At 37.6% G+C, this 18,726-nt stretch overlaps 2 protein-coding genes across 6 annotated transcripts in view; one reads left to right on the forward strand and one right to left on the reverse strand.

Annotated features, from left to right (window-relative positions):
* Positions 1-5,028, forward strand: part of herc3 (HECT and RLD domain containing E3 ubiquitin protein ligase 3) — a 31,620-nt gene extending 26,592 nt beyond the window's left edge. Inside the window, exons 22-25 of the mRNA XM_051875682.1 lie at positions 950-1,032; positions 2,675-2,858; positions 2,963-3,065; positions 3,422-5,028. Coding sequence (XP_051731642.1) covers positions 950-1,032; positions 2,675-2,858; positions 2,963-3,065; positions 3,422-3,630 — 579 coding nt within the window. The 3' untranslated portion in view covers positions 3,631-5,028. The remainder of the gene's footprint in view (positions 1-949; positions 1,033-2,674; positions 2,859-2,962; positions 3,066-3,421) is intronic.
* Positions 5,029-5,861: 833 nt separating this feature from the next.
* The window catches only part of fam13a (family with sequence similarity 13 member A), a 57,237-nt gene continuing 44,372 nt past the window's right edge, over positions 5,862-18,726 (reverse strand). For 2 of the 5 annotated variants that reach the window (XM_051870021.1, XM_051869275.1), the window contains 11 exons: positions 15,589-15,654; positions 13,549-13,765; positions 13,322-13,463; positions 12,550-12,631; positions 12,106-12,311; positions 11,681-11,764; positions 11,486-11,581; positions 9,361-9,444; positions 8,707-8,903; positions 7,347-7,448; positions 5,862-7,240 (listed from right to left, as the gene is read on the reverse strand). In XM_051870021.1, the coding sequence (XP_051725981.1) occupies positions 7,117-7,240; positions 7,347-7,448; positions 8,707-8,903; positions 9,361-9,444; positions 11,486-11,581; positions 11,681-11,764; positions 12,106-12,311; positions 12,550-12,631; positions 13,322-13,463; positions 13,549-13,765; positions 15,589-15,654 (1,400 nt within the window). In that variant the 3' untranslated portion in view covers positions 5,862-7,116. The remainder of the gene's footprint in view (positions 7,241-7,346; positions 7,449-8,706; positions 8,904-9,360; positions 9,445-11,485; positions 11,582-11,680; positions 11,765-12,105; positions 12,312-12,549; positions 12,632-13,321; positions 13,464-13,548; positions 13,766-15,588; positions 15,655-18,726) is intronic. The other 3 variants (XM_051871597.1, XM_051870845.1, XM_051872444.1) reach the window with 3 other exon arrangements.

An 18,726-nucleotide genomic window follows, 5' to 3' on the forward strand; every position in this document is an offset into this window, starting at 1 on the left:
CGTTTTATAAAAGCCCTGTGAAGCCGTGGTTTACAGTGAATTTAATTAACAGCTGTGCTCCGTGACTAACACGGTTATAAATTCTGTTATAAATTTACTGTAAACCACGGTTTCTTGGGGCTTATTGCTTTTAATAAAATATAATCTCATAATATAAAATAGAGCTGATTTGTGGCCTATAGGACTTTCCAAATCTGTGTAGTTAACTAAAACTAAAAAAAAAAAATTAACTTTAACTTAACTTATATTAAAAATTGTTTTAATAATAGAAATAAAGCTGAAATAAAATACAAAAATTAGTAGAAAAACTTACACTTAAAAAACTGTTGCCTTGGTAGCTGACTGAAATAAGTTTGATGAAGTACTAAAATTACTAAAACTTAAATCTGAAATAAAAATAAATTAAAGCTTAATAAAATATTGAAAAAAAAAAAAACTAATAAAAATTACCAAAGCACATAACAAAATTACTAAAACTTAAATTATATTTAAAATGAAAACTGAAGATATAAAAATAAGACAATTAAAATATGAATAAATAATATAATAGTATATAAAAAATGCTAATATAACAGTCCCAAATCTATCACAAATTTTATAAATACGTTTTTAACAAGATCCTTTTAAAATGTATCCATCTTAACACTCATACTTGCAAGTCATAAGGAGGAGTGAAAACTTTTTAACTGTTCAAATTCACGCACTAATTTTACTGTGATATTCACAATGTTGCTTAATTTAATAGCACCAACAAAATCTTTGCCAATATATCCTAAATATTTAATATTTCACCCAATCGTTGATGTTTATTAGTGATTCTTCCCTGATGGTGATGACGAGCACTGTCACAGATGTCTTGTTGACATGTGTGTGTTTACTGGGATGCAGGCTCACTTGTGTTAGACAAACCAAAATGCTCATTGACAAAATGTAACAACTGTATCCACAGATTACAAGAGAGTATTATGGGATCACAGAGGTTAAGGAGCTGGTACAGGGCGGGAAGAACATCGCTGTGGACAAGACAAACAGGTGCGATTGTTAGCAGTAAAGAGTCTGTGGTGTGTGTCTCTTTAAATAAAGGTCTGAAAGAGGTCATGTTGTTCCTGCCTGTGCTCCATATTTCAGTGTCTGTGGGAGTGAGAGTGTGTGTGTGTGTGTGTGTGTGTGTGTGTGTGTGTGTGTGTGTGTGTCAGCGGTGACAAAATTGCACAGTTTCAGAAGCTGCAGGAACAGATGGGACAGCATCAATGCAAATCCAAACCATACAAAAAAAACATGTAAATGCACACACATTTGTGACGTATTTAGAACTGTTGCCATGTTAAAATTTAAAATGAAATATTAAGTGGAGATTGTATGAAAAGAAAATGGTGAATGTGTTTGTTTGGATTGTGCATGTTTTGTTTGCATATGTGTGTGCGTCCTGCTGTCTGACGGTGAGATTAGGCAGAGGGCCAGTCATCTTGAGCTCAGATCAAGGCCCGTTCCCCACACACACACACACGCACGCTCAGATCACATTCTTTAGCAAAACTGACGCTGCTATATGACCTCCTGAAGAGATTACAGGCCGTTAGCCCAGCTCAGATTTTCAATCGTAATTCACTCGGTCTGGTGCGTGAGTGCATTTGAATCCTCAAGGGAAGATTTTACAAACTGTTGACAAGCAGACATTCAATATTCCCTTTCTATGCATTTTCTACATGTACAGTAGAATCATTGCTGATAGAATTAACTAACTGGTAAACTCATCTCAGCAACTAGCACCGTCAAGAACATGTCACAAGGAGGGAAATGAGAGATTATATCTGCATAATGAAAATACAGCCTATTTTTAAGCCTATGTTTTTTTGTTTGTTTGTTTGTTTGTTTTTTTAAGATAATTCAGCAATGTGTTCAGAATGTGTTTAGTTTTTAATTTTGATCTCTTTTTTTCCATGTGATTATATTCTAATTACTTTAGTTTCTCATTAGTTAGTACATATTTTTTATTAATATAAGCATTTTCATTATATAACAATCATCTTTTTTTTAGTAAAAATGACTGTGATACCATCATTTAAAAAAAAATTAAAATCAGAATGAATACAGCAAATGCTACCATGATGTATAACCACATTTAAATAATATATATATATATATATATATTTTCTTTTATTTTAATGTAATGAGAGGGTGTTTTCTACAGTACAGTAATAAGAATTTAAAATGTGCTTATGTTTTTTAAAAAACGAATAAAATATGCTTCATTTTTCGATGCAATGAAAATTCAAATAAAACACAAAATGCTAGATACAGCTGTTTATGGGAAATATATATATATATATATATATGTGTGTGTGTGTATAGTCAAACCAAAATTTATTCAGACATTTTTGTGGGTGCAGGACACTATAGTTCATTTATGTAAGTGAGGATAGCAAAATAAACTGACATATTATACGCAAAAATTCTTTATACAGTGGACTACCAGTAAAATTGATAAAAATTTGGAATCAAAAATTATTCAGACACTTTGACCTGACCATGTTTTGGTTATCTGACATAATTAAGATTAACTCTGAGATCTTGTCATATTTTATTACCATTTTTTAAACTATAGTAAATATAAACTGTATTAATGAATATATATATATATAAATTGTCTTGTTTTTGTATGTTCCTCTCTCAGGAAGGAGTTTGTTCAGGCGTATCTGCAGTATGTATTCAGTGACGCCGTACAGGAGCTGTATTCGGCCTTCTCCAGCGGTTTCCTGAAGGTCTGTGGTGGGGAGATTCTCTCTCTCTTCCAGCCCTCTGAACTCATGGCCATGGTGGTGGGCAACAGCAACTACAACTGGGAGGAGATGGAGAAGGTGGGACACAGAGCTGTGCTCCAAATTTTTAAGACACTAACTCAACATTCATATTGATGCCTTGTGTTTTTTCATGACTTTGTATCTCTTCTTTTTCCTCCCAGAATGCCTCCTACAAGGGCGAGTTCTCTGCATCCCACCCAACAGTTAAGATGTTTTGGGAGGTGTTTCATGAGTTTCCCTTGGAGAAAAAAAAGCAGTTCTTATGTAAGTGAGAGACAACTGCATAATGGTTTGTGCTATTGAATGTATAATATAAAACCGTCTGAATGCAAAGCCAGTGTAAAGACTTATTCAAACCAAAAGTGAAAATCACAAATCAATTTATTTATTGTGCTGAATGAAACTGAAATGTACACCAGAACTATATTTTGTGCACCTTTGATCTGCCATCGTCCATAAACTGCAGAGGAGTTGACATTTCACGTAAAGGAGAAACATTTTTTGCACTAGCTTCAAGTTTTGTTGAATGCTACTTGGTTTGAAAGTAACTCCTGTGTGGATCTTCTTTGCGCTAATGTGACTGCGCAGACCAAATAAGTGTTGTTTTTGTCCTCCCACAGTGTTCTTGACCGGCAGTGACCGCATCCCCATCCACGGCATGGCCAGTCTACGCATCGTCATCCAGTCCACTGCTGCGGAGGAGCACTACCTTCCTGTGGCTCACACCTGCTATAACATGCTGGACATGCCCTGCTACCAGACCAAAGAGACCCTGCGGCACCGGCTCACACAAGCCGTGGAGCAGTACGAGGGCTTCAGTCTGGTCTGAGCAGGAACTACGGAGGTGGCTTTCTGTATGCTGGCACTGCACTTTAAACCTGTGGAGAAATGGAAACGAACGTTGCTCTCGCATTTATTTTACCACAGAAGAGCACATCCTGAATCTCATGCGAGTAAATCTATTATTTTCCTATTTTTACAGACTGACTCTTGACTTGCTTATTTGGTTGCATCTTGAGATGTGCACTTTTTTTTTCTTTTTTTTTTTTTTTTTTTCTAAAATTTATATTTTTTAAATGACAAAAATAAATTATAAGATTGGGATTAGTTGAGTAGTTGGCAAAATAAATTAAAGACTTGACTTTCTTTATATTTTTTCTGAATATAATTGTTTTTGAATCACATTTCAAAACCGATAGGTTGCTCTTGTTTAGACCGTGTTATTTTGCCATTTTGACTTGAAGGAAGGAAACAAACTTGGAACAAATTTACTAGTCTAAGCATATGAAATGCCCACCCAAAAGCTCGATATAGATCAGATCCAGAATGAGCCGTCACAGCCCTCTAAATTGGGGGCTCGTCCGGGTTCAAGATGGTAGCGATAACACAGCCCCATCAGCACGGTACACCGTCACAGGCCCAATATATTAAAAGATTTTAACTTGAGTAACCCCTTTTGTTTCTGAGCTTTACCCTTTCAGCTCATGCTCAAATCGGAAGTTAAGCATTTTCGCACACCTCCTGAATCCATTCCAACGGTTTTCCTTTTATGTACAGTAGCAAGTCATTAGCATAAAAATGTCTCTTATTAATGATAGGCATGCATGAGCATGCCATGCCCAGCTGCTTTTCGGAAATATTTAAATTAATTAAATCAGATTTCTCTTAGAATGATATGGGGTTTCACTGAGGATGTGATCCAGCAATAACTACTGGTTGATGTATGACGTGTACTAGTTATGGGATTTTAATTACGTTTTAATCCAGCAAATGTGAATATTCTAACAGCTGTGTTCTTCCAGTCAGTCCATTGCCGCTTTCAATTTAATCCTTCTTGTTGTTTCACAGGAAGGTCATATGCTGTAAAATTTTGTTTTCTACTCACATTTTCTTTCTGATGTTGGGTTGCTATTAAAAATGGACCAGAGTGATTTACCTATAGTTCCTGGGTGGTTTCCTGAGATGGGGGATGATACGGGACTGTTGAAACCACAGTCATGTTTTGCATCTAGCTGCATGAGATGTATTTGTTTGTATATGATGGAAGGCCATATAAAGAAGTGTTTCTATCCAACCTGTTCCTTTCTGTCAATGTATGCAAACAAGGGCTTCTTAGTGGCTATTGATGCATTGTTATTTTAGTAAAGTATATTTACTTTTATAGCTTTCAAATGGAATATATTGTTTTATCTATTTTTTTCCAGAACAATAAAATTATTTCACCTCAGATTATCAATCATTTTTCTTGCACTTAAGCAGGGCCCGCGAGCATTATTCAATGTGTTGACGTAATTTCAACTGAAACAGGAAGACAGGGCGGGACATATCGAACAACTCCGCCCCTTTTTTAAAATAGCCAATAGCGTTTCGCTTATATCACAGCTCGGCCAGAGCCGTTAACTCGGTAAAACCTTCGTTTCTTTCTAATCTCTAGCGTTTCTCCTCCTAATGCTCTCTATTTCACTTTAAAATACAGCATTCTGGACAGAATTCAAATGGTTCCGATACCTTTTGTGGTCTGAGCCGACTTGCGGTCCGCGGATATGATCGACTGTGCTCTCGTGTCTCTGGACCAGAGCAGATTGTGCTCGCGCTGCGGCGGTTCACGTGACACTAACGCGAAATGGACATAATTCGCGTCAATGGAAAGCATATTTACACTGTCTGAATCGTTCCCTATTCTCTATATAGTGCACTATGTGCCATTCACCTTGTAGGAACTAGTAAATGTATGAACAAATGACCGATTTCAGCTGCAGCTTCCGCGTCTGTTGATAGTGTAGGAGGGGGCGGGACTGTAGATTCTAGAGAGCATTTGATTGGACAGAAGATTTGATGAGAAGCTGAAATGCGATGTAATGTCATGAAAATCCGTGATCCATTTTAGCAGAAGTGAGAGACTGTAAGTTTTGAATGCTTATATCTCCTAAATGCGTATTTTGTCATTGTTTTGGAACACACCAGCTTATTCATAACCTTAAGGCTAACATATTCATACTAAAAGCTAAAAAACTTAAATTTTGATTTCATTGGCACTGAAATGAACACCAAACACCAGTGTAGTCAGAAAAAATATTTTGGTTTTATATCATATATACAAAATACAAATACAATCATGTACTAAAATGTACACACAGTATTCATCATCTTTATCCATCATTCTTGTCACGTTCAGTAAAAACAAAATTCACGCTACAATTTTCCAATCTGGAGAATAAGAGAAGTGGGTGACGTGTTCACTCGGTTTGTATCCACGTTCACCAGGCGCAAACGCTCAGTGAGGCCCCATAGGTTCGCTTTCTATTGCTGGCTAACAATAGAGATGTGTTTGAGGGGATTTGATCCACCCACATCACTGTTAAACAGTGAGTTAGACACTGGAGACTGTTTAGTACAAAAATATACACACACAACAAAAAAAAAAAAAAAAAAAGCACAATGAAAGCTGGTTTATAGTACCTTGGTTTGTGCGTTTCTACACCATTACAGCATAACAAGAGACTATTTTCCTTTGTTTTTTTGGTTGTTCATTTGCACATTTTTTTTTCTTTCGTAAATAAAATTACTGACTTGAGTAAATTCTAGCTTAGTCAATGGCCTTAAAGATTACAGCTTCAGAAATGGAGGGGAGAGAAATTAGATAAATGCTGAACAAATGCAAATGATGCATTTTCTCAAAAGCATTAATATTCAAAATAAAGCCATTTTCATGAATTATGGCACCAGTAAATAACAAAAAATAATATACAGAGAGCCTTCCTTCCATTAATTGGTTACTTTCTTCAATTCATCAAATACTAAAAGTTCCTATAATGATAAACTCTCCTCATCTCTAAGTATATACATAGGCAATTTAAGACGCAATAGCTTAATGTTCTTCAAAGCTTGTGCCTGATTGTGAAAACACAGTTGTTTCTATATTACAGTGATATTAATATAGAAAAAACAATCTAAAAACCAATACGAACTGTCGTATAACACAACACCAAATATAACAGAAACATTCTTCTGGGCTTCAAGGAAATTGGGATCAGAGATTCGCAAGTAATCTGATTGCATTCTGAAATCCACGGTCTCATTGCAGACTGCAAAATAATCAGAAGTCAAAAGCAGAACATGAGTCCTTATCACTCTACAGTGGAACAAACGGCACTGTACATCTGCTATTGGTGATCCAGGCATGTCTTGGTGTCCTTCAAAGCCAAATGTGCCTGTAAAACTTGTCCAAGAGAAACATGTCTTTGTACCCACTGTATTGCTTTGGATAGCAGTGGCTGGTCCTTGTTTGGCTAGTGGAGTAAGTCTTAGCTGAGCACTAGATGAACTTAGAGGAGTCTCTTTTACTGATGAGCACTTCTAACAGCCTTAGCTTGGCTTTAATATGCTTGTATTCATTGTATTCCCCAGCCAAGGGTGAGCGATCTTCCTTTTGCACGTTTCTATGGGAACAGCAAAAGTAGAGCATTCAATAATAAGATTCGGTTTCTCTCTGTAGAGACATGGATTCAAGTATATGAACATTTACAATGTGTACGTTTTCTTTACCTTCCATTCTGTTTGAAGAACTCATCCTCAAATTCACGGAGGTTTTGGCGGATTCTTTTCTTTTCCTCACGGGCTTCCTGGAGTTGCTCCACAAGTTCCTGCCTGTGTGTTTGGTTAGGAAGGAGTGGAATGTTTTAACATTCTTTCTTTGTGCTGTTTCAATAGTTGGTAAATATCACCAAACAATTTGCCTTTTTAAAGGATTAGTTCACTTTACAATGAAAATTTCCTCAAGCTATACTCACCCTCAAGCCATCCTAGGTGTATATGACTTTCTTCTTTCTGATGAACACAATCAGAGTTATATTAATGAATATCCTGATGCATCCGAGCTTTATAATGGTAGTGAACGGGACTAACGAGTATGAAGCTGAAGAAAGTGCATCCATCATGGCTCCAGGGGGTTAATAAAGGCCTTCTGAAGCGAAGGGATGCGTTTGTGTAAGAATAATATCCATATTTAACAAGTTATAAAGTAAAATATCTAGCTTACACCAGACCACCAATAACTGACGTTGTGCTTTTTTCTTAAGTTAAATACAGAAGGCGTAGGATGTAACGTAAGCATTTTGAACTGTGAGAGGCTTTACACTTTCTTCCTAAGTTGAATACGGAAGGCGGTCTTCAAACTCGTTGGTCCCGTTCACTGCCATTATAAAACCTGGATGCGTCAGAATATTTAGTAATATAACTCCGATTGTGTTCATCAGAAAGAAGAAAGTCAAAAACACTGAGGGTGAGTAAAGCTTGGGCTAATTTTCATTTTAAAGTGAACTAATCCTTTAAATGTACAAATTACTTTTAGCTGTTTGTACATATTTGGATGAATTATCAATACAAGAAAGGTAAAAGGTCTGTAAGGGCGCTTACACACTAGAATTTGTGATGTAAGAAAACACAAATTTATTGACTTCAATGGGGATGATGCGTAGCAAGGATGTAAAGGAAAATGGCTAGGCTTGCGATACATCGCACAACCAATAGTTGACAACATTTTAACTACGATGCATTGACCAATGACAACTTGTCCAGCTGTGCTTTTGGAAACTGCATTCCTTTATTAATTATACCTTTAGTTTACCAGGGCTGCATTTTCCAAAAGCATCATAAGTGTAAGTAGACTGTAGAAACCATTGGAACTAATGGTCTCTATGATATACTTGGGTTTACTATGTTTGAGAAACGCAGCCCAGGTTAGACCCTTTTTTTTTTTTTTTGGTAACAGACAGACCTGGCCATTAGGGGTCTGGTCCAACTCTTTCCACATCCTCAAAACGTTATCTGAAAACACTTTGTCCAAGCATTATCTTGTGTGTCAGCGCCCTAAGACATACATTTCTACTCTAAGCCGAAAACTTACATCGTAGCAGCATGCAAATTGGACAATCTCATGTCCATGGTGTTCTTGGAGGGTGATAGTTCATCAACAGGTGAGATGAAACCATCTGTGTCCTCATCCAGCTGGTCAAGAAGTCCCAGCATGCTCAGCTCCGGCTTAACCGTGACCGTGAACTGTGTCCTGGTGTCGCTGTCGTCGTCCGAGCCATCCTCCTCCTCCTGGAAAAGAGCAGATGGCACTGGTTAGTTCAACTCCGAGGGTTTACACTACCATGACTAAGCAGTATTAAGTCTGAAACATTGATTTGGAAGGCAAATCTAAATGGGAATCATTTAGGAATCATTGTGCATCAAGCCTCTGTAGTGACAAGTGTTAGTACAAATGAAAAGCATCAGTGCTTTAACAGTGCAATAAATAATTTTCATTTCAGTTGGAGTATTTAGTGCACTGCCTTACATTTGAGTCACCAATTCAAGTTTTCACATCCCTGGTGCCAAAACCCAACAGGGATGTGATCAAACGGCAATGGAATCAGCAGGAGTCGAATCTCACAGCACTCCCAAGTATGTGCCCATGCAGTTACTGATTCATGATTAGGTTAATGAGGAAACTAGTGGGGGGGAAGGAGGTGGGTCAGCCGAATCACTGGTTGATTGAGCAGTAACAGCTCTTCACCTTTGTGTCGCTGAAGAACAGGGCTGGTACACCCTCGATAATGGGCTGCAGCAGGGGGCCTCTGCGCTTGCTGGAAGGCGAGCCCTGTGGTGGGTGTTAATAGTGACATTACAACCCGGTAAACTACCTTCACAAAGCCCACTTCAGGGCAGGACTCACTCCACTAATGAACTATAAGATTCACATTAAATAAACCTTGAAATCTGAAGGTGGCTCTTAAAGTAATTGTTTTAGGGCATATTCACCAAATTGGGAACCCACGGTTTAACCGATGCTAACAGAAAATGTAACTAGAGAACCATATCTTTGACTCAAAAATGGAGAAGCTAAAGTTAAAAGACAATTCAATTCAAACATGTATAATCAGGCTTTAGAGTATTATATAATGGTAATGTCCATTTTGTGCTACATAAGCCAGATGTTTTCAGAACATACCAATGTAATATGCACTTAGGATGTTTTGTTGTATTTCACAAGCATATCATACTGTATTAAGTGGGGAAAAAAGGCTTCCTGTGGTGTGGGAATATGCCCAGGGTTGCGGTTTAATGTTTTTAGAGTATGTAAGAGACTTAGGAATTATAAGGAATACTGTTGCAAATATCCAGCTACAGGATGTGACCTCAGTGAGCTACTCTTGAGCTCTTGTTAAAGACGGGCTTATAGGTGCTAAAAAGCCCCAGCACTGCCATTGCATCAATACTGCAGCTAAATGCTTATATTGTGCTACTGCTAATGCTATTTCCTCTACTAATACCGTGGAGATTTATCCATACCTTTTAGATCAAGAATAAAGTAGAAATAGCAGTTAGCTAGCCTTTAATACAACAACAGTAGCTTAAGCATTTCTGCTAGCATGGCTCGGATAAGTATTAGCTTTATTCCAAAACCAAATGAGCTGCCTCGCTGCCAAATGCCTACATGGTCAGCAAACAAACTGTCATGAACCTCACAAGTGGCTTGGAACAGTCTACATTAGGCAGCAACTTTGCAAAGCTCATATATGGCGCCCAATGCGGGACACTTGACTCGTAATGGTTTCAACACACTTCAATGTTAGCATTTTGCTAAGCTAACCATACTCTAAGCATAAATATATACAGTATTCACAAATATTAGGTCAAATAACCAGTTTATTTTATTAATGTTCTCTTGCTTATTCAGCCATCTTGCTCCATGGCATACTGGTAATTTGGCTATAGGCCCTGTTTACACCTGGTATTAAGATGCGTTTTGGCCGATCAGATCACATGCAGACGAGGGAGACACATTTCCATGTACACCTGGTGTTTTAATCTGTCTCTTTTGTCCACTTTCAACCACTTCTGTCCTGATTTGTTTGAAGGAGGGTCTATGGGCGGGTAAATGTATGGGCTCCGATCTTTCAATCTAATGGACAAAACAAGCTTGTGCAACTTACATATGAATGCGCCCGGAGACTATGGAAAAACATACGAAAAGCAGCAGCTTTCGTTTCTGCTCTGATGGCCGCAAGACCAGCCGAAAGCGGTGAGTGCTTGTTAGAAATAAGGAATGGCAAGAGAACATTGTGCTTGGTACATTTATGTCTTCAAACCAAAACTGGGTCTTCAGCCAACTAAGTTTAAGTTTAAATCCCATCTGGCTAGTGCGCTTCTCATTTATGTTTATACGTTAGGTCAGTAGGTGGCGAGTAGGCGTTTTTTTGTGGTTGTTCGAACACATTCGACCACATGAGCTTCTATACTACGAAAACAGTCCTGTCTAATGCATTTTCGGCTACCTCTGGAAGTGGTCGAAAGTGGACAAGCTCAAAATTTTACACCCTGTTTACACCTGTACTTAGCGTCGTCCACTTGTGATCCAATCGAACAAAATTTGTCATAATACCAGGTGTAAACAGGGCCTTAGTGAGGTATCTTATAGGCAAAATAATGAAGTTGCAACAGCCATGATTGGAGCTAAACTCTGAAGGACAGTGGCTCTCCAAGAGCAGGATAGGACACTCCTGCTGTACATAAACTCCTAGATGAGAGATTTCTCCAGTAAATGGAGAAACAGAGTTGGGACAGAACCATGCAATGGAAAGGGAAAAAGTGAAACATGGTTAAGAAGAAAAGAAAAATGGTGGAAAAACAGAACTTACGATGACTGGAATGGCGGAAGCTCTGCAGAGGATCTGTTTGACGAGTCGGTACCGGTCATACAGAGGCTTCATGACCTGCCTCTCATTCTTGGTGATCTAGAATGAGTGACAAGAAGACAGACATTAAAATCAACCTCAACCTATGTAGATAATAAGTTTTTAACCTTCAGAACTTTTGAAGAACTGCATACTCACTGGTCTCCCATGGATGTTCTCATAATATAGAAGAGCTTTCTGAAGGGCCACTTTTTCTGCTCCAATCTGCTCACGGGTCATGTCCTAATGAAGAACAGAGAATGAAATTTTAAAGATTCATGTATTTGTTTACAATAAAAAAAAAAGGTCAAAAGCAGACAAAGAAACTCTTAGACCCGGTTTCACAGACAGGGCTTAGCCTAAGCTAGAATTAGGCCTTAGTTCAATTATGATATTTAAGTAACTTTTATGAACGTACACTAGAAAAAAAACATTACTGGTGTGCATCTTAAGACAAATCAATGGCACTGACATATTTTAAGATATGTCGGTACAAGTTGCTTTCAGTTAAAACAGCTCAAACATGCATTTTAGTCTAGGACTAGCTTAAGCCTTGTCTGTGAAACCGGAGGTTAATATCACACCTTAATGTCTTCAGGTCGGCCAGCCTCCTTGCGTTTCTCCTGCAGTTTGTTCATGACTGCATCCAGTGTACTCTCCACAGGAGGTTTGGGGGCTTTGGTCTCAGGAGCTTTCTTCTCCAGCTGAGACCCAAAGCTCTTGGGAAGCGTGTTGCTACGCTGGCGGGGGATGGGCGTCAAATCCTCTTCTGACTTTAGCAACTTGTGATCTGTGATGTAAAGCCAGAACATGGAGCCACTTGTTTATAAGAACTTTGCAAGCCATGAGCAGAGCAGATTAGATCAGATGTTGTTTTCCTGGTAGGCCCAACCCACAAAGGTTAGTGAGAAATTACACCCAAAACATTTTGTTTGAACAAAACATCATGAAGATTGGATTAACATGGCTTACATGATACAAACCACTTTCATAACAGTATTTTTTTTCTCTTGCAGAGACAGTCATACCTTTCAAGTCTTTGCGCATCTTGGCCAGTTCATTCATCCAGCGCAGAACCTCTGGATTGGCAGCTTTGTCGCCGTGTGAAGGCTAAAGAGAAAACACTAGGCTCAATATTTGTAGCAAAATACATTTTGCACTGGTCATTTTCATCATGAAAATGGTTTATTGACATGTTTTCCAGAATAGACTGCTTCATTATTATAATGGGATCGATTTATCAGTGTAGACATTGCAGGATTTTTAGTTGTCGCAACAGATTTAAAAGTGACTTATCCAATCAGATATAGGTCCAGATTTACAAAACAGGGCCAATTAGCATGAGAGTGCAATTCCAAAAAAGCACCAATAGGAGTGGAAAGTTCTGTGCGTGATCTATTGATGACGTGCAAATTAAAGAACACAGATGCAGCTGGATAATTTCCAAAATGACCAACGCAATCTACCAAGAGCAGCGCATATTAGCATCTGGATTAAGACATGCTTTTTTGGGCGGTACATAATGCCGCAAATACCAGTTAATTGACTAGTGCAAACCTTAGTAAACCACCTTGCATGATTCATTTAAATACTCTCCTCCCATAAATTTTGCATCTGAAAGGGAAACTCCTACAAATGCATATGCAATAAGGTCAGCCACAAAAATAACTGCGTTCATGCCTTTTCAGCGCTGATTTTTCACTGCATGCCTTTAGTAAATCCTAACAGTAGTTTTTTTTAACGGTAAAAGGTTTGCGCTGGCCCATAATGTTTTACTGTTTAGACATCTCTAAGGCTCACCCTGTATTTGCGCTCATCCTCGAACTTCTCCTCAAACCTCCGGATCTTCTTCTTGAGTACGTGGATCCGCTTTGAAAGCTGAGCAGATGTCAACTCTTCCCGGTCGTCGTCGCAGGAGCCTAACGATGAACTTCTTCGCCTACTGTATGAAGAACATCACTCATTTCACCCTCCGAAATACATAGTATTTCATCTTCCAGACCTCACAAGGTTTTTTGTTGTTTTACCTGACAAAGGAGTGGGCATTGGGTGGTGATGGAGGAACCTCGGTGTCGTCCAGATACTGCTGACCGTCTCCATAAGCGTAGAACCGAGGTGAGACCATTGGGTCACTGTCCTCCTCCAGGAGTTGGCGAATCAGCTTGCCACCGGCGTGGGGAGACAGACGAGCTTCCTCGCGGTCCATACTCTCCCTTTGCCACGACGAGTAGGCCGGCACTGGTTCTGTCAACACAAGCATTAAAATTGAGGGAAATGACAAAGCAGCGTGCCTAGATTTCACAAGTCACTTAGTAAATAGCCAAACAGCGAACAAGTGGCAACAGGGTAGATTTTGTCTTTGTTGTTATACAGTCACAGCCAAACAAATGTTTGAGTACACATTAAATTTTAACTAAGCCTGATACTCTATTGACCTTGTTGCATTTCGGGTCAAAACCACTAAAATTTGTGCTATTCAGCTCAGTAGACAGTTGTTTTTATCTTTGAGAAACAGAAGCACACTATCACCTTTGAAAAAGGACACGTGTATTGTGTATTTAACATTGTAGACTATTAAATGTAAGTGTGACAAAGTGTTCTGAAGAGTATCATGTACTACAGATTATTAATCAAACACAGTGAGCACATGCTGTGATACCGGAATGTTTTGTTTATTTACTATGCAGATGCTGTGACCGTAAAGTAAGGTCAGAAGAGCAATTTAATGATGCAGAAAGAAGAATGTTGCGATAAACGCTGACTGCAATGTGACCTGTGGAACTGGCATGCGTGATGGATCAAACTTGATCTTATCTGTTGTTATTAAGTTGATATCAGCATATTTACAGCGTTGAAGTAAACGGTAAAACCCCCAGAGTGTTTGCACAAGGCAACGTTCATTAGGACAAACAATAAAACAATGTGTTTATGCCCACGTTTGGTACTTTTTTTTTTATTGATGTACCTGTTGAACTCTAGAAGGAAAATTAAAATACGCATCAACAGTTTATGGGGCTAAGGTGTCCTAATGTGTTGTGGGTGGTTTTTAGGGTGTTGCTATGTAGTTTCAAAGGTGTTTCGATTTTTTTGGCATGCTGCTAAGGCGATTCTAAGGTAATGTGAGTCTTTGCCAGGTTGTTTAGCAACTATGCGGTTGCTAAAGTGTTTTTAGCATGTTTCTATGCAGTTTCCTAGCTAATGTGAGTCTTTGCTAGTTTGTTGCCAGTTGCAGAGGTGTTCTAAGTGGTTTTTAGCATGTTTCTTTGCAGTTGCTAAGGTAATGTGAGTCTTTGTCAGGTGGTTGTTGTGTGGTTGCTAAAGTGTCCTGAGTGGTTTTTAGCACATTGCTATACAGTTGTTTAGGTAATGTGAGTTGTTGCCAACTGCTAAGTGATTTTTTAACATGTTGCTAACTTGCTATACAGTTGCTAATGTATTGTAGGTGGTTGCTTAGGTGTTGCTATGTGGTTTCAAAAAGAGTTCAGAGTGTTTTTGGCACACTGCTATGCAGTTGCTATCATCAATGTTTAATATTCACAATATAAGCAGTAATAGCAGTGATGTGTGCCTTAGCAGGGATGCTATTTCAAAGAACATAATTTCAATACATGCACACTTACTCAAACACACAAACAAACGGCTCAATATGCCATTCAAAATGCTGTGCAGCCAATCTGTTAGAGCTTAAATTCCCACAGGTTCTGTGCACTTTTTGTGTCATGTGCTTAACAGTCATGCTTGAGGAGCTAATGGGTCAGGTGGACCTCTCCCTCATGGCAGCGCATTTTGGAGCCATTTTGTTGAGCCGGCATAATACATCCAAGCATGTGCTACAAGATGGCCTTTTACTGAAAGGCTCACAAAGTCTCTTAGTAGGCTATTGCGAACATAAATAAAGGCACATATTACTGTGCCTGTCCTCAAAGGCTGCAGGTTGTTAGATGCTAGGTTGGTACATGCCAGTTTGGGGTGTTTTATTGGTTTTCCATGCAGCTTTTAAAGGTCACTGGTGAGAGATGGGGCTAAGGGATGTCAAGTTGTTAACAAAAGCAGATCTCAGCCCTTACCCTCATTGTGACTTGATTTTAAAAGGCTTTTGAAATCAAGGAAAGGTGCGCTAAAGAAATGAGAATCTGAAAGACAAAAGGAAAGAGAGGAAAACTGTGAAAACGACCCAAGGAAATGCTGTTTTACTCAAGAGAGCAAGAAAAGCAGGGAGTAATAGATAAGACTGTAGACATCACAGCTGGCAAACAGCTGCCTCTTGGCACTGCAGTGGGTCACCGCAATGTGCTTTGGCACTGGCCTCAGTGGGACAAAGGTCTGGCAGCTCAATGTTACATACAGTCCTGAACACTCATTTGACCACTCCCATGAGCTGGAGCAACAGCTTGTTTTTAGTGCCACTGTATATTTACAGTCACGTGAGCTCCTTTCCAACAACCATATGCTTCCAGAGATGTTAACAAAACACTTTTAGCTTGTATAATCATTTACCCTTTTCATCTGTGATTTTATTCCACTTAGCATAATTGCTATGATTATACTGAATATAACTATGTACAGCAGAATGCACAAAGCATTAGATCTGTTTTGTTATATTTGTATAGTGTTTTTACCACACATAAAACTGATTCTTTTCATCATGTTATCTGTGATTAAGTTGTTCCACTCAGCATAACAAACATAATTACTAGGTAAATGCACTATGAACTACTCAAAATAGTTCATTTCAAAATAAATTATGTTATTCTTAGCATAACTAATTAAATTGCTAGGATTTGTGGCACATAATTAGGTAATAATGCACAATTGGACATTGACTGCCTAAAAAACTAGTGAATTTATTTATTTAAAGCGCTTTTCACAATAAATATTGTCCTAAAACTGATCTATTATCATGTTATCTGTGATTAAGTAGTTCCACTTAGCATAACAAACATGATTGCAAGGATTTGTAGAATATAACTAGGTAAAGTACACAAAACCATTCAAATTACTTATCTGTATAGCACGTTTCAAAATAATAATAAATATTCTGAAATGATCTTTTTCATCATGTTTTTCTTAATTCAGTTGCTCCATTTAGCATAAACTAAATAGCTAGGATTTGCAGAATAAAACCAGGAAATATGCGCCCCAAAACTGGTAAGTTTATTTAATTTAAAATGCTTTTCACAATAAATACTGTCCCAAAACTAGTCTTTTTCATCATGTTATCTGCAATTTTAGCTGCAGACTTAATTGTAAGGATCTGTGTATAAGATGTAATACACAATGAAATGGCCTTAAAATGATTTAAATCCCAAATTCTACTTAAGTATAGTGCATATTACAATACATATTCCAAAACTATCAAAAATCCCTTGAGAAAAAAACATGCAGAAAACTTTTGTCTAAACACAAGACAGCACATGGAGGAAATATCTCATGTTGCACTACCAGGAATGTCTGTACCTTGCAAAACCACAGGGCGATTTATTTTGACCATCTTAGTCTAACAGTCAACCGAGATGTGTCATTATGTAAGCAGCCATTTGAAGCTCTCACTAGAGGGTGCCATTGAACAACTACATTATACAGTATAGAGATTCTGCCAAGGCTGTGACCACAATATTAAGCACTATATTAAAGTAAAGGGTAACTGTGAATCAACATGGCAACCCTCTCAGCAGGGCAGCTCCATATATGTGCACTTCACCGCCTCGGGTGAATCTGTGCCAGGCCTTGAACGGAGAAATCTAAGATTTCGTATACTACAACATTTCCAAGGTCAATGCGAAAAGGGGTGTGTTTGCGCATGTTTGTACAAGTCAACAACTGGCACATGATGCACGAACAAGAGAGGAAACAGGAAGGGAGAGTGTTGTGAATAGCCATGATAAGTTTTAAAGGCTCAGACGTGACGTGCACATAGCAACAGCTCCCAGACTCCTGGATTTAAACCTCCTCCTGTTTCACTTCTCAGTTGCTATGACTATACGGTCCTCCACTTGTAGAGCAAAACGTCTGCTTGTTGCTAGGCTCGCCCTCCTCCACCCCAAACAAATTTAAAACCTGAAGACGACAAATGCTGTTCATCGTAAACTGGACTGAAATGCAGCAGCTGTGGAAATGCACCAAACCATTTTATTGTGATGCATCTGATCAGTGAAGTTCATTTAGATTTTATGGACTGCTTGCATAAAGCATGGCCTTATAGAGAATAAAATATGAATGCTGAAAAAGATAAATGAAACGAATAAACAAAAAAGTCCTGTCTATCTATCGATCTATCTCAAAGGATTTGATGAAAAAGTGCTATAATCTATAATCCATACACACACACCAATTATATATACACATATAAAGTCTATCATCTATATTTAGAAATTAATCTATGCATTACATTTAAATTAAAAAATAAATAAAAACACTCATACATATCTACATTAAATATATATACATATTACATTAAATATAGTAATATATATATATATATATAGTAATTATATATATATATATATATATACATACACACACATATACACACATACATACACACAAAGTCTGTCATCTATATGTCATCTATAAAATTAAAAACAAAAATAAATATTCCATTTTATCTCAAAGAATATGATGAATAAACAAAAAGTGCTATAATCTATATTTATTAATATACATTAAAATAAAAAAAACCTATATAAGTGTGTGTGTGTGTGTGTGTGTGTGTGTGTATATATATATATATATATATATATATATATATATATATATATATAATTTTTTTTTAAGTCTATCTATATTTATAAATTAATCCATACATTGAAATTTAATTTAAAAAAAATTACAAACAAAAAACAATATTCCATTTTATCTTAAAGAACATGATAACTAAAAAAAAGTGCTATAATCTATATTCATTAATATACATTAATTACAAATACAAAAATATAATACATTAAATACAAAAATTTAATAAAAACCTATATAAATTTAAAAATATATATTTTATCTTAAAGAATATGATACATAAAGAAGCACAAATATGCAATCAACAGCCTTTCGACTGTTTACAAACAGAGGATTATGGCCCTAGGGGAAGTGTGGGGAAAGAAAAAAAAACATGCAACAGCAAGAACCGCAGCTGAATCCAGCACAAACTCAATAAATCCCAGGAGCATCCGAGTCAAAATTCTCAAGGGACATCGAAGGGCTTTGAAGAA

The sequence above is a fragment of the Ctenopharyngodon idella genome, chromosome 1, assembly GCF_019924925.1.
Source record: "Ctenopharyngodon idella isolate HZGC_01 chromosome 1, HZGC01, whole genome shotgun sequence".
NCBI lineage: Eukaryota > Metazoa > Chordata > Actinopteri > Cypriniformes > Xenocyprididae > Ctenopharyngodon > Ctenopharyngodon idella.